The sequence below is a fragment of the Cornus florida genome, unplaced genomic scaffold (genome assembly GCF_030987335.1).
Source record: "Cornus florida cultivar Cherokee Brave unplaced genomic scaffold, ASM3098733v1 CherokeeBrave_3.0.0_Hap2_Chr06, whole genome shotgun sequence".
NCBI lineage: Eukaryota > Viridiplantae > Streptophyta > Magnoliopsida > Cornales > Cornaceae > Cornus > Cornus florida.
This window is the reverse complement of record NW_026775576.1, coordinates 71,137,286-71,152,189: the sequence shown is the minus strand read 5'-3', so window position 1 is coordinate 71,152,189 and position 14,904 is coordinate 71,137,286. Positions and strand designations below refer to the sequence as shown.

General features: G+C 32.7%; 2 protein-coding genes across 5 annotated transcripts; both read left to right on the top strand.

The window, feature by feature from the left end:
- Positions 1–2,407: 2,407 nt before the first annotated feature.
- On the top strand, positions 2,408–6,322 carry LOC132311959 (uncharacterized). 4 transcript variants are annotated; one of them, XR_009483142.1, is made up of 3 exons: positions 2,409–3,606; positions 5,491–5,800; positions 5,892–6,322. XR_009483142.1 is itself a non-coding variant. In XM_059810139.1 (2 exons), exon 1 carries the CDS (start codon positions 2,441–2,443, stop codon positions 3,596–3,598), a length of 1,158 nt encoding a protein of 385 aa, XP_059666122.1. In that variant the 5' UTR covers positions 2,408–2,440; the 3' UTR covers positions 3,599–3,606; positions 5,892–6,322. The 4 variants fall into 4 exon arrangements, 3 of the variants coding, with proteins under 3 accessions (XP_059666122.1, XP_059666123.1, XP_059666121.1); XM_059810139.1 differs by lacking the exon at positions 5,491–5,800 and having other exon boundaries at positions 2,408–3,606; XM_059810140.1 differs by lacking the exons at positions 5,491–5,800; positions 5,892–6,322 and adding an exon at positions 5,336–5,478 and having other exon boundaries at positions 2,408–3,606.
- Positions 6,323–8,805: 2,483 nt separating this feature from the next.
- Positions 8,806–9,334, top strand: LOC132311958 (low temperature-induced protein lt101.2-like). The gene is made up of 2 exons (XM_059810137.1): positions 8,806–8,996; positions 9,108–9,334. The coding sequence occupies exons 1-2, from the start codon at positions 8,916–8,918 to the stop codon at positions 9,189–9,191; spliced, it is 165 nt and encodes a 54-aa protein (XP_059666120.1). The 5' UTR covers positions 8,806–8,915; the 3' UTR covers positions 9,192–9,334.
- The last annotated feature ends 5,570 nt before the right edge of the window (positions 9,335–14,904 follow it).

The following is a 14,904-nucleotide window of genomic DNA, read 5'->3' as shown; positions in this document are numbered from 1 at the left end:
TATATATACACACACACACATACACAGTAGTGTTCAATTGCTCCCTGGTGAGTAGGGAGCAATATACTCGCTCTTACTCATAATCTTAGGATCTAATCTAACGACTACCGGGAAAAATAATTATTTTAGGAAATTAACATTATTTTAATTAGCCATTAATTATGAAATGACTATATTTGATACATTCTTAAAGAAAAAAAAATATTTAACCATGAACTGTCATCACCCCACTGCCACTATCACCTCTACCTCGCCACCACCTCCACCCAGACAGATTTGGTGGCTAATTTTGACTAAGAATTATCAAATCTACAAATTAATTGACGTCCTTATAATTATTGGTGTGTGTGGTGGTGGTCGGTGACAATATGGGGGTGATGGATATGGCAGTGTTGTGGTGTGGTTGGGGGAGGTGGGTGGTGGTGACGGATGGACAGTGGTGGAAAGGGACATAGTTAAAGTTTAATCAAATTAAAAAAAATTATTATTATTATTTTTAAAAAAGTATCCAATAGTCATTTAATAATTATTGGCTAATTAAAAGAAAGACAATTACCTAAAATAACTATCGTTTCAATTAGATCCTAAGGCTATAAGTACAAGTGAGTATATTACTCCCTGCTCACCAGGGAGAAATTGAACGCTATTGTATACATATAATGTATATATATATATATATATATATATATATATATATATATATATATATATATATATTGAAGGTTACCCGTTCGCTGTTAAAGTGATATAGTTATAAATAAGAATAAAAATGAGATATTTTTGCTTCCATATCTCTCATTCATTTTATTTTTCCTTCATTTTCTTTTTCCATCTCTTTCAACTTCTGTCATGTAGTAAACGAAAAAAAAAAACTTCTAGCATGAAGATTGGATTAAATTTGTATACCTAGAACGTCACTACGGCAATTAATTGTTGGTGCATCATTGATAATTTAACTCAATTACTTTAATTATGGTTTTTTTTTTCTTCCTTTTTTTGTACATCCCAATTCAACTCTTTGCTATTATTCATGATTTATTAAGGATATAATTGTCAAGTTAAATTATGTTAATAGTTAAAAGAGTTTCAAAAAATTTACCCACCAAACAATTTTTTAGTTTTAAATTCCTTTCAGCTTCGTCAAATCCGATTCAATGGAAGGAATTTTAAAAATTGAAAACTCCACCAAATGGGGCCTACAAAAAATAATTTTTTTAAACCAAGATATGTGACATAGTGGTATCTCTTCTGCTTTAAAACATGAAACATTTAAGTCCCTCCAAAAATATTGTGGGAGTTCTTTGTTAGAAAAAAGAAACAAATAAATCTGGACATTCTCTTAGGCGCCTGTTTGGCATGCATTTTGTTTTTATTGTTTTTATTTTTGGGCTACTACAATACTGATTTTGGCAACAAAAGTATGTTTGGTGCGGCCTTATTTTATTTTACACAGTATTAAAACACTTCGTGAACAGTGGTCCAAAACCAAAATATCAAAAAAAAAAATTTCTTCTTATTTTGACAACTATTCGTGGCCCAAAACCATAACAGTAGTGAAACACGGGCCAAAAATAAAAATACTTACAACATCATTCCCAAACGTGCTTCCGATTTTTGTAAATGAACTTAAGCTCAAACAAACAAAACCTACAAAATTTGTTTAAAATGAATTGAGCTCAACCAGAAATTTTAGGCTCATTCATTAAAAGAGCTTAGGGCTAACATCCCTCATTGTTGTTTGTGACTATGTTTGTGAGCTTTTTTTCCTTTTTTTATTTTTTTCTACCAAATGTGCCATAGTCCAATTGGTACAAACTGACCTCTTCGAGGTCCGAGCCTTCATGGAGGTATGGGTGTCCTAATTACACATAGGTGCGTAACTAATTAAGGTCCAGAGGGGGCATGTGCCCCGCCGTTGCTCTAACCTATTATACATAGATACATATTTTTGTTATATACATATACTTATATGATAATTTTAAATAATGACCCCCTAAAATTTTCAAATTCCTCTAACCCCCCGGGGCCGCTACTCTTTTTGTAGTGAATGAGAAGGAAATCTTGTTAGAAAAAAATCATTTTAAGTTAAAATTCTTCAATAAAATAATATTATAATTTGACAAGTATATTTTATTTTTAAATTAAACCCAATATGATCAAAATCTAGTAAGCATTTAATTTTTTTAATTTTTATTATTTTTTATTTTAGAGAGACTTGTCACATTATTTTTGCGTTACATAAAAGGTAAGCATGCACTTTTTTTCTACTTACAGTAGAAAGATCATGTTTACATATTAACCATTTTAACTTTCTATTAACCGTTGAGTAGGATTTTTGTACTTACCGGCGCAAAAACAATGGGACAAGTGTCCCTAAAATAGAAAATATTAAAAAATGAAAAAACCGGCTATCTCAAGCCCATGACTACACCCAATTCCCATGAAATTCCAATCCAATTTTAAATCCAAATACCAAAAGATTTGGTTCCAAACAGAGCGAGCTTCCAGTCTCATTATATCCCACGATCTGTTCTCCACTTGCGTTCCCAGTTTCATTCGCCTACGAAACGGCGCCAAACCTAGCCGCCGCACCAGTCTGACACTCCTCGGCGATCACCCACCGATATCGGTTCTCATCTATTTTCTCTCTCCATATCTCAACGACGACCGGCATCCTCCACCAACAATCCGAAAGATGGCTCGAAACGAAGAGAAAGCTCAGTCGATGCTCAATCGATTCATCACCATGAAGAACGAAGAGAAGAAGAAGCCCAAAGAACGCCGCCCCTTCTTGGCCTCAGAGTGCCGAGACCTTGCCGAGGCCGACAAGTGGCGTCAGCAGATCATGCGCGAGATCGGCCGCAAAGTCGCCGAAATCCAGAACGAGGGTTTGGGCGAACACCGCCTCCGAGACCTCAACGACGAGATTAACAAACTCATCCGCGAAAAGAGTCACTGGGAGCGCCGAATTGTCGAGCTCGGTGGCCCTAATTACTCCAAACAGTCTGCCAAGATGACCGATTTGGAAGGCAACATCGTCGACGTTCCAAACCCTAGCGGCCGTGGACCGGGGTATCGGTACTTTGGTGCGGCGAAGAAGTTGCCCGGAGTGAGGGAATTGTTCGACAAGCCACCGGAGTTGAGGAAGAGGAGGACGAGGTATGATATATATAAGCGGATTGATGCGAGTTATTATGGGTATAGGGATGATGAGGATGGGATATTGGTGAAGCTGGAGGGGCCGGCGGAGGAGAGGATGAGGGCGGCAGTGGTGGCGGAGTGGATGGCAGTGGAGGAGGTGAAGAGGGAGGCGAAGAGGGCGGTGAAGAGTGGGGAGGAGGCGAGTGTGAATGTGAATGCGGCGGATATATTGCGTGAGGGGGAGGAGGATGTGGTGGAGGAGGAGAGGATGGCGAAGGAGATTGAGGAGAGGGAGAAGGAGAGCGAGTTTGTGGTGCACGTGCCGTTGCCGGACCAGAAGGAGATTGAGAGGATGGTGGTTGAGAAGAAGAAGATGGAGCTTTTGAGCAAGTATGCAAGTGAGGATCTCTTGGAGGAGCAGGTTGAAGCCAAAGCTATGCTCAATATTCAGAGGTAGAGATAGTGGTAAGTGTTTTCGCATTTGGTTAGGTGTGGTTATGGACCTTATGATGCTGATTTTAGGGTGGGTCATTGAGTAAATTGAAATACTTTAATCTGGAATTTACTTTTTTTTTTTTTTTTTTCCCTCCTCTTAACTGTGGAATGCTTGTTTATGCTCATGGTGGTTATATTTCTTAGCTTGACGAATTGCAATGGAAAGAATGCCTTGGTATTTGATTATTGAGTTTTTGAAATATATTTTACTTGTTAATTTCATTGGATTTTTTCTCTCAAATATATTTATTGAAATTTAGATAAATACATGTGTAGGGAAAATGGGCTGTTGTATTCAAATATAATTGTGTGTGTGTGTATATGTTCGCTTCTAGTGTGCTTTGAATCTTTAAGTGGATGGAAAAGATAGACATTTGAGCATAGAAACTAGAATGGGAAATAACTTGATCATAGGAAGGGTGCAGAGGGAAGCTTACAGCAAACTAGGCTCTAATAAATGCAAAGAGAAGTTGTCTCACTTGTTGAATAGACTCGTTCCAAGCAGCTGCTACGTTACAATAGTGTGAACGGAAGTCTGAGACCAATATAACACACAAAAGATTATTGGGGCTTTTAGAATCACTTCACTTGGTTGGCAACCCTCTCCTTGATATTTGATTATGTTGTGGAAGGTTTGGAATCTTTTATATGGGGGGTAATCTTTTTTAAGTAAGTAAATTAGTGAAGTGGCACACGGCAGTTGCACCAGATCGTAGATTTGAAATAACTTTGATACCTTCAGTACATGGTACAAGGTAACAAGAATGAGGCTCCATGTTTTCTCAAAATCTTCTTTTAAGATATAGGCTTCTAGGATTACCGGGCCCTTGGTCTAGGTGGTATGACTTCCACCTCCCCAAAAGGGAGTTTGAGGTTTCAAGCCCTTAGTGAGGCAAAGTGCGTTTGCCCCAAAAAAAATGGAAAAAATTTAAAAAGACTAAGGCTTCTAGGAACTGTAGGTGCACCTTCAGTTGAAGAGAGCTGTTCACAAGCAGTGGTTCTGAGCTCTTTGTTGTTCAGATTCAAAAGAGATATGTAGACCTGCTTTGTTAGAGTAGGTTTTTTATTCCTATCCTTCTAATTCATCTTTTTTTTTTTACTTGAGTTTCTTCTTCATGATGATTTGAGAGTGGATGTGATTGATTTAATTGGAACATGGTGTGGAATAATTTTATTTCCAGTAGAATATTTATGTTTTTCCCTTAACTCTTAGCAAATGAAAATTTGAGTCCATGAGTTATATCTTATGGAAAACCATGTATACTAGTTGCAATTTCCTCGTATATTAGTTCTTTGTGGGTAGAAAAAGGAAAAATTACTATGATATTTCTAAAGAAAATTTCTAAATATTCATACATATCTTAATGTCAGGACATTTGATACAAGACATGAACTAATTGATGTCTACAACTCAAGCAAATCCGAAAATGTCCTTACAAAAAAATGAATTTGTATTGGCTTTTTTGTCACCAGGCTCAACAACACTGATGGTAGTTTAGGTGGTAACTTGATTCCTGGAGGATCTGTGGCTTATTTTTGTCGTTATGTTTGATAGGGAGTCTCTTGCAACTGTAGAAGAAGCCTGCTAGCACTTGGCAGCCCCACCCCCTTCTATATTCGTTATACTTTTTGTAACTGTCGATTAAGTTTAGGAAATTAACGAAACTGGAGTTTTGAATCTTTGTTTTTTGTTATTTAGGATCCAAGAAAGCAAAGGCTTCTCTAGAGTGATCCTAATAGAACTACCATATATGGGTTGAGTTTTGCTTCGTACGAAACTAAAATGACTGAATAAGAGCCGTGGAGGTGGAGCTCATAATTTCATTTCATTTTCTTTTCCTCCATTTTTCTCAGGAAAGAAATCTAGTCTCGTTGGCTTGATCATTGCATTGCTTGCTTGTCTGGACTAGGCTCAAGATGAATATTGATTGGGAAAGGAAGATTGGATGGTGATGTGACCGCACTTAAACCCAATGAAGCAGGGTTTGGATGGTTAATAGCTGTTTTCCACGAATCTATTCTCAAGTTATATAATTTTTGGTATCATCCAAGCATTGCAGTCCCACAGTGGAATGCTCCTGCATGAAAAAATCTGTGCAAGTTAAAACTTCTGGGGGAAAAACAATTCATAATTTTTATTTTATTTTATCTTATCATGCTTTTGGTAAGGATTTACACTATTATTTTGGTTCGCTTACAAGTTACAATTTGACCCTTCTCCGTTTTAAAATGATTAAGATGCTTTTATATTTTAGGTGAATCTTTGGAGTAAAAGAAAGAACAATGACCTTTCTGGATCGTATATAAACATCTGGAAAAGCTCATAGGAAAGATCTCAATTGAGAAGTCGGATGGACTTGGTCATTCTGCTTATGTACATGGTGTAGGGTTGTCATGTTGGATGTATTCACATCTCATATCATGGTAATTTGTTTGATTATCATTGCTTTACACTTTAAAGGAGATAGGGCATGCACTATTGTTATGGTTGGTTCATGATCTTTTGTGCTTGATTTCTGATTTCAATTCTTCAATTGTCATCTTGGTGCTGAAAAAATGGGGCAGGTAATTGCTAAATTTTATCGACAAGGTTCTTGGTGTTATATATGTAGTTAGTATTCTTGTAAACTAGTAATTTTTAGTTTCATTTAGACCCAATACATAATTGCTATAAGTTGAAATGATCTGATGCAGTGTGCCATTTGTTTTGGTTGCGTTATCAATACAATGATAGATGGATGTGCCGTTTTAATTTGGTCCCATGGTTTTCAAATTATTGCTTTCTTGCTGCTGACATTACCAGTGTGATGGGTTTGGTATGCTGAGGAACTTTCTTTTATTTTACCCATGAGTTGTGACTTCAGATATCTAAGTTTTATTATTTTCAATATTTGGTGTTATTGGAAATTGTGGATTCCTTCTGAAATTGTTCCGCATCTACGAAATAAAGAACTAAATGAAATCATTTTTTTTTGTTCCTTCTTCGGAAGGTAACTAAATGAAATCGTTGTCATCACGTTTTTTTTTTTTTTCTTTTGAAAGATAAATGAGCACATCCCGTTTCGACCTGCTTTTGACCTCACGATTAGTTGGATAAGCCGGTTTTTTTTTTTTTTTTTTTTTTTTAACCCTTGTTGCTTGTGGGTGGGTAGAGAGAAAAACACTGGAAATCGCACAAAAAGAGAGTGAGGGGCTGAATGATTAATTTTTTGATCGAGTTTCGTAATTGAAGCATTACTTCCGGATCGTAACAAACTAATAATAAATGAAAACTATGAACCATATGGATTTTTAGATTCACAGTAAGTCCAGAACCAAGTAAACACCAACACCTGTTAAAGAAACTATAGTATGAATGGTCGAAACATATCATGAATGTTTAGGGCTCGTTTGGTATACGGTATATTTTTGTTGTAAAAGTGTTTTGGATAGAAATCTAAATCAAATTTGGTAACAAAAATTTATTTTGAAAAATTCAAAAATTTGCTTTAGTTTCTCTGTTACAATACCATTGTCATAAATTTGATGATATAAATTTGAGTCAAAAAAATTGATATGTTATGAATAATTTCAAAGCAGTATGGTTTCAAATATGTATGACTGGATACAAATTTGAATATCAATATCAGCACATGTCAAATGAAACTTAAATGAAAGAAAAGTAATTGAAACTTTCCCTTGCATTTTAACATCGAATCATTGTGTGATGGCCAAATTATCCTTTGTTAAAGTAACAAGTGACTTTCAATCTAGAGTACCATATTTATAATACATAAATATATTACTCGTAATGCATTCCTCAAAGGTTAGAAAAATAACTTTGTTCTATCGTTTTTTTTTCCTTCAAAATCATATTTACTTTCAAGAAATATATGAAAAGGATTTGTATTTGCAAGATCATAATGAGGGAGTAACACCAAAATTTGAAGTGATCATTGGCAAATGTTTACATTAACAACCCGCAAAACCGAAGGAACTAGTTTCCCATTTTCATGAAGGGTCTTGATTTTTTTTTTTTTTGGCTAAAGACTTGATGCAATATTCTAGAAAATTTCTTAGAAAATTCTTGACATATTACCCAATTTCTTGTAAACTCTTAAGTTAGATATTTTTCAGGGATGGGCCGGATGGCATACCAAAAAAAAAAAAAAATTGTGTACAATCTAGAACTGAAAAAAAATAAATTGATAGATTTTTATTTGTTTATTTTTTATAAGAGTAGAAAAATCTAGAGAAAGAAGTGGCCCAAGTGGGGCTATATATGTGTACATGGCTAGCAAGAACAACCCATCTCCTTATAGTTTTTCAAATCCATTAGGGAAAAAATGGTGTGAGGTATTTCAAGAGTAGTTCTTCAATTCTTTTCTTGTATAGCTTTTTATGTCTTAATTTGCAACTTATTGGGAGCATGTTAGTTTGTTGGATATATATTTGATGTATGCCAGGATTTCTAGTTGATATGTGATACAATGTTTTGATTGCATCTGTGTTTGCAATGGTTCTTTATTAGTCACTATTTGAAATTATGTTGTTGGATTCCATTGATTTGGTTAATCACAAGCTTGATGTGGTTTTGTTTACAGTCCTTAATGTTCTTATATATGCTATGTTTGACATAATAGAGGAATCTGATTTCTGTTCTTGTGTTAAATATGTGTTCTTTCTTGTACCAATCAGATGTAGGAAGCTTCTCTCATGTGATTTATTACAACCTATCCATGAAAAATAAATTAAGGAAAACAAAAACTCTCTCCAGCATTTTAACGTTCAATTTCAAATCAAAACAGTTGCAAATAAGAGAATTAGTGAAAAACACCAAACAAAACATCATTATAAGTTTGTTTGATTGGTTACTCAAAAATAAAAAATAAAATCTATTTTCAAGTAACTAGCAAAAGCAGTTATTTAAAAATAAACATTTTGTTAATTGAATTAATATTTGGATATTAGTTTTTATTATTTTCAATATTAGTCTAAACGATGATACATAAAAGTAACAAAATGGACGGTGGTGATTGATTACACAGGTCTTCCATGCATGCACGAGTCAAGGGGACAGGGCAACATCGTCAAACCACTCCACGTGTAATAACACAGAGCCCAACGTGGTCTGCTTCGAGTGCTTAGCATCTCATTAGCTGACACCTGTCCCCCCTACTTCTCTCTCATAAACACCTCCTCCACACCAAATCTGATCCATTCGCCCACAATATTCTCTCTCTAGAATCATCACAACTTTCTCTCACTAGAATTAGCAGTAAGATCAGCATCGGTCGGTGATGGGTTCAGAGACGTTCTTGGAAGTGATCCTAGCAATACTTCTACCACCTGTTGGGGTCTTCCTTCGTTATGGCTGTGGAGTAATATTATCTTAGAATTTTTATTAATTTTTTATATTATATTTATTTATTTATTTAGTGATGATTATATTAATATTAATATTTTGTGGTTAAATTGTGATGAAAATGCAGGTGGAGTTCTGGATTGATTTGCTGCTGACATTGTTGGGATATATTCCGGGCATCATTTATGCAATTTATGTATTAGTTGGCTAGCAACAATATATATATATATTTTTGTTAATTGTATTTTGTTGAAAAATTTGTAGAAAACGTACATGTGGTGTTTCTGGTGTTTTCTTAAAACAATTGGATCGTGTTTGTTTGGTTTGATCTGGAATTTAGGGTTTGTTGGCTTATTCATGGATGTTGTCGGCATGATCTTTTATTTTATTTTATTTTTTCAAATTAGTTTTACTTTATGTGACTTTTCTTATGCCTCCCATTTTTGTGACCTTTTGGGACTTGTGTGTTTTTCAGGAAAGTGAACAATTATGTGGATCAAATTATGAAGTACTGGCTAATTAAAATATTAGGATTTCATTGCCTGACTGTAAAATATCAGGGTTGATTGCAAAATAAAAAATAAAAAATCTCCTTAGTAAAAAATAATTTTAATTTTAATTTCATTATTATTGTTATGGTTCAAATGGGGGGTTATCTGTATATTTTTGAGATATTATAAAGGAGTTTTGTGCAAAAATAAAAGTTTTAGAATGATTTTTTATAAAATGGGGAAAGTTGAGATGACTTTTTGTTTTTTTTGCTTTTACCCAAATATTTATAAAACAATGAATTGTGACAGTTTCATCTTTGCCCTTTAAATTTATAATAGTATATCATGCACCAATTTGTAATTTATAAAGTCTTATGCAAACATAAAAGTCTTGAAGGACTTTTTTCACCAATTTGTAATTATCTTTTTTTTTTTTTTTTGGTTAAATTTTTTTTGTAATTATCTTGATAACAAAAGTTATATTACTACAAAGTTTAGAATTATTCTAAGAAAGTAATATGATTTGTACTTGTGAATCATTGTGTTGGTAATTTTCTCACTCGTTTTGTTTTGGTTGTGTTCATTATTATGTAGTTCACACTTTGGTTGTGTTCATTATTATTGTGTTGGTTTTATTATGTTCATTATAGGGATAAAGCATATATAAAATCCCAATAAAATTAAAAAAAACTTTTGAATTAATAAAACTTATCAAGTTACTTCAAAACACGTGAACGGTTGCGAAGTATCAAATTTTACATTACTATTTAATAAATAAGTTATCGATCTTTAGTGACATAACAACCTAACTAACATTGACCGGTTGTGAAATATCAAATTTTACATTATTATTTAATAAATAGGTTATCGATCTCTAGTGACAAAATAACCTAACTAACATTAAATAATATTATTATAAATAGACATTTTTATAATTATAAAATAATAATTATAGTTTTTAATTTAAGGTTTAATTTCACTAACACTCCCTAAGGTTTGGTCAAATATCACATAGAAATGTCTTTTGAAAATTACTATCACTTAGATCTCAAATGACGTTTCCGTGAATGACACCGTTACAAATGCTTGAAAAGACAATTTTACCCCTACTTTTTAAAATCATTTTTATTATAAAATATCAAAAAACTAAAAGGATTGAAATGCCCTTACCCCAAATTTCACGCTCCCCCTTTCTCTCACTGCAAACCCTAATTATCATAAACTCTTAAGGCTATGTTTGGTGCGCAGGAATGGAATGAGGCAAGAATGGAATGCAAGTGAGAATGGAACGGGAATCATATAGGAATGGAATGAGCATTCTCATTCCATTGTTTGGATGCAAACAGAGAATGAAATTATCATTCTCATTCCTATGTTTGGTTAGATCAAATAAAAAACTGGAATGGAATGATTTATAAATTGGTTTCTCCAAAATACTCTGCTTGTATTATATCTGTTATATTAAAACAGAGTAACATATTCTTATTAAATAATAAAACTAGCGTATATATATATATATATAATACAATTATCTTATAATGTGTAATGTATTTTTTTTTTTTTTTCAAAAAATTATCTTATAAAATGCCAGAAAAATGTATCACCTGCTTGCCATAGTATCAAAGATGTAACAAATATTTGTTAAAAATGATTTAATATATGTTTAAAAGAATTACTAATACTTTAATTTACACATTTGCATCACATGCCTGCCAAGAAAATAGAAATAATTAAACCAAGACACCATACTTATCCTAAAATACCATAAGCATTAAAAGGACCCAATAAAGTATAACAAGCTGAAAACATTAAATCTGTGATGTTAATTGCAAAAACAGATTGATCATTCACAAACCATATTATAAGAGTTACATAAATATCTAAAAAGAACCACATAGTTCATCCAAATCATATTCAAAAGTCTAAACTTAATAAGAATTAATAAATATCCAAAAACCATAGCAAGTTATGATTGAAAAACCGTATCCAAAAGTTTAAGTAACATTTAAAGAACTACTTCCTTAACCCATGCTTCCTTCTCCTTATCTTCAATTGTAAAAAAAAATATCTAGCAAGTCATGATTACGAGCAAGTTTAACAGTTGCTCTATGTCGCTCAACCATGCTAAAACCGGATAATTTCTTCAGTTCTTCATTTAGTTCGAATTTCATATCTTTCACTGATGCATCTTCAATTACTCTACTAATGTATTCATTAGATGAATCCATCTTAGAGCCAATGAAACTTGATGAACTTTTTACCACTTCTAATATCATTTTTTTACCATTTTGGCTTCTCTTCTTTTTAGAACTTGTTTCACTAGTATTGCCAACTATTGGTAGTATAAGTATATCATCTAAAGGGTCTTCAACATTATCATTATCAACCTCTTTCTCCTTATCAATTTCTTCATCTTCCAGTGCTTCTAAAACATTATTTGGTGTTGTAGCTTCCTTATTGTTAGCACGATCATTTCCAAATATTTTGCACAACTCCTTGTAGTATGGAAATAACTTATCTTTGAATTTTATAGCATTCTTATGACTTTGCATATTAACATAGAAAAATAACTATTGAGCACATCATAATGTAAAAAGATTTATCTAAATAAAATAATGTATAAACAAATACTTGTAAATAGGCATCCTGTATTGCTTTTTCAGCTACCATGCACTGTTTCGTTTCGTTATAACCAAATCCACTAACATTTAACATATCATGGACAACATCAACATGAGTTTTCAAAGTTTTCATTCTTGATTTAATATGTGGGTTTGCCTTTAAGCTTGAACTTGGTAAATTGTTTGCAAGTATTTTTTCCACAGCTTGAAAATGACCGGGTTTAAATCCACGATCAGCATTATACTTCCCAGTGTTATGTAAATCAAGAAGAGCGCCAAAAAGTTTCATATCTTCTTCGCAACCCACTTTCTTTTATTTTTACCTGGTCCACTTTCCATCCCTAATTTAAAACGCGAAACATAATTCTTTATACACAATCAGAAAGATGAATCTATTAAACATTGAAAGATTCAACAATAATCATAAAATCGCAGTGTCAATTTCTACCAATACAGGTTCTTATTGGTTTATCATGTCCTATCAAACTTATTAAACAATTTTAAGAACAATAAAATATAAATACAAAAGGGGAAAAAAATAATTCAATAAATTGAAAAACATGTCAAGAAGATAAATGAATTACATATTGAAAGATTCAGCAATAATTACAAAAGATAAATGATTCTACTGCAAATTCAAAACTACCAAAACAGCTGTCGAACTTATTAAATAGGTAAAAGAATAAGTCAAATCCAAAATCTCTCTCAAATAAGGAAAAAAAATTATTCTATAAGTTGAAAAACATGCCAAGAAAGATAAATCAATCAACAACAATCTGAAAATAACACAAGAAAGAAGGATGATTATCATTCCAAAAATGAAAAGGAGATGGCCCACCAACACAACACTGGAACTAGAAAAACCCATAGGATACGCAAATTTAAAACTACCAAAACAGCTGCCGAACTTATTAAATAGGTTAAAGAATAAGTCAAATCCAAAATCTCTCTCAAATAAGGAAAAAATTATTTTATAAGTTGAAAAACATGCCAAGAAAGATAAATCAATCAGCAACAATCTGAAAAAAACACAAGAAAGAAGGATGAGCATCATTCCAAAAATGAAAAGGAGAAGGCCCACCAACATAACCCTGGAACTAGAATAACCTATAGGATACACAAATTCAAAACTACCAAAACAGCTGCCGAACTTATTAAATAGGTAAAAAAATAAGTCAAATCCAAAATCTCTCTCAAATAAGAAAAAAATTATTCTATAAGTTGAAAAACATGCCAAGAAAGATAAATCAATCAGCAACAATCTGAAAATAAAATTGTTCTACTGCGATATTTGTTACAAAAACGATGATTGATAGCCCTAATATGCGTGTGTATGTGTGTGTGTGGTACCTGTTCAACTGTTTGTCCACACACACACACACACACACACACACACATATACACACACACATGGGTCGAGCTGTATGGATACAGGTAGAGCACAAATCAGATAAACACAATATATAAAAAGATCTAGAGAGAGAAAATTGTCTATATATATACATATTATATATATTTATATATTATTCGCTAAATATATGAAGACAAAGAAATCTAGGTTAGCGCTGAAAAAAGAAGGAAAGAGAGAATGTACCGTCACAAAGAGAGTGTGGAGGTGTCGTAGAGAGAGAGCAACCTTGTTGGTAGATTTGTCAGAAATAGGAATCCAGAAGGATTTTTGGTATCGCAGAGAGAGAGAGACCTTGGTGGTAGATCTACTTGAAACGAAGCAAAGGGTATTTTTTGTCTTTGTTTTTTGTTTTTTTTTTTAAATTTTATTATTAGTGGAAATGGAATGGTCATTCCACCTCTTAAGAAGAGGAATGTGCATTCCACCTTTTTGATGAAATGGACATTATTTTGGAATGCCTTGGAATGACCATTCTACTTTTAATATGACACACCAAACAAGAGAATGGAAACAAAAGTATTCCATTCCAGTTTCATTCCATTCACTCACACCAAATATGGCCTAACATTGATGATGATAGAAAAATGTCTTCACAAATCAAATTCAAAAGCAGGGAAATCGCTTTCAAGACGATTAGATCGGGGGATTAGTGGCTACTTCCTCATTATAGGGAAGATATCGCATTGTATTAAAGAAAGGTGTATCTGTCATTTCCGCAGAACGTGATAATGAAATCAAATCTGAATCTGGTGCTTTCATAAAATGAAGTTGGAACACATCTCATAGTTCCAATAACTAAGTCTTGGACGAGAATACTTAAATGAAAATTTCAAAATCTCAAATTAGTTAAGGCAAATTAGATGTAGTGGTTTTTTTCATTCAAAGTTCTTCTACCAACTATTTTGATCAAATTTTCTCCCCAATCTTTTTAGTTTTTGAAGAAGAAAAGGAAAATTAGTTCCGGCACTAATGAAAAAGAAAAGGAAAAATTCTTTGCCAGTGTAATACCCCTAATTTCAAAAGGATAGCCTCGATATTATTTTAATTATTTTAATTGCATTTCAATTGGTTATTTGATTTATTAGCTAATTGTTTACTTGTTTAATTGATTGAATTGTTTATGTGTTAATTGAATTATTTATTTAAATTAAATTGTGTGCTAAAATTATGTGTATTCGATTTATTTGTTTTAATTAAATTGTGTGTGATGATGTGTATTTGTTTAAGAATTTAATTGTTTTATTTTTATTTTTATTTTTATTTTTATTTTTATATATTTTTATTTTTAATTTTTAAAGGAATTGGATATGGATAGTAGTAGTGGACTAACCAATTGGGTCCCATGAATTACTTGGATGGGAGGTTAAATGGGTATGAATAGTTACCTATGGATAGTTGTAT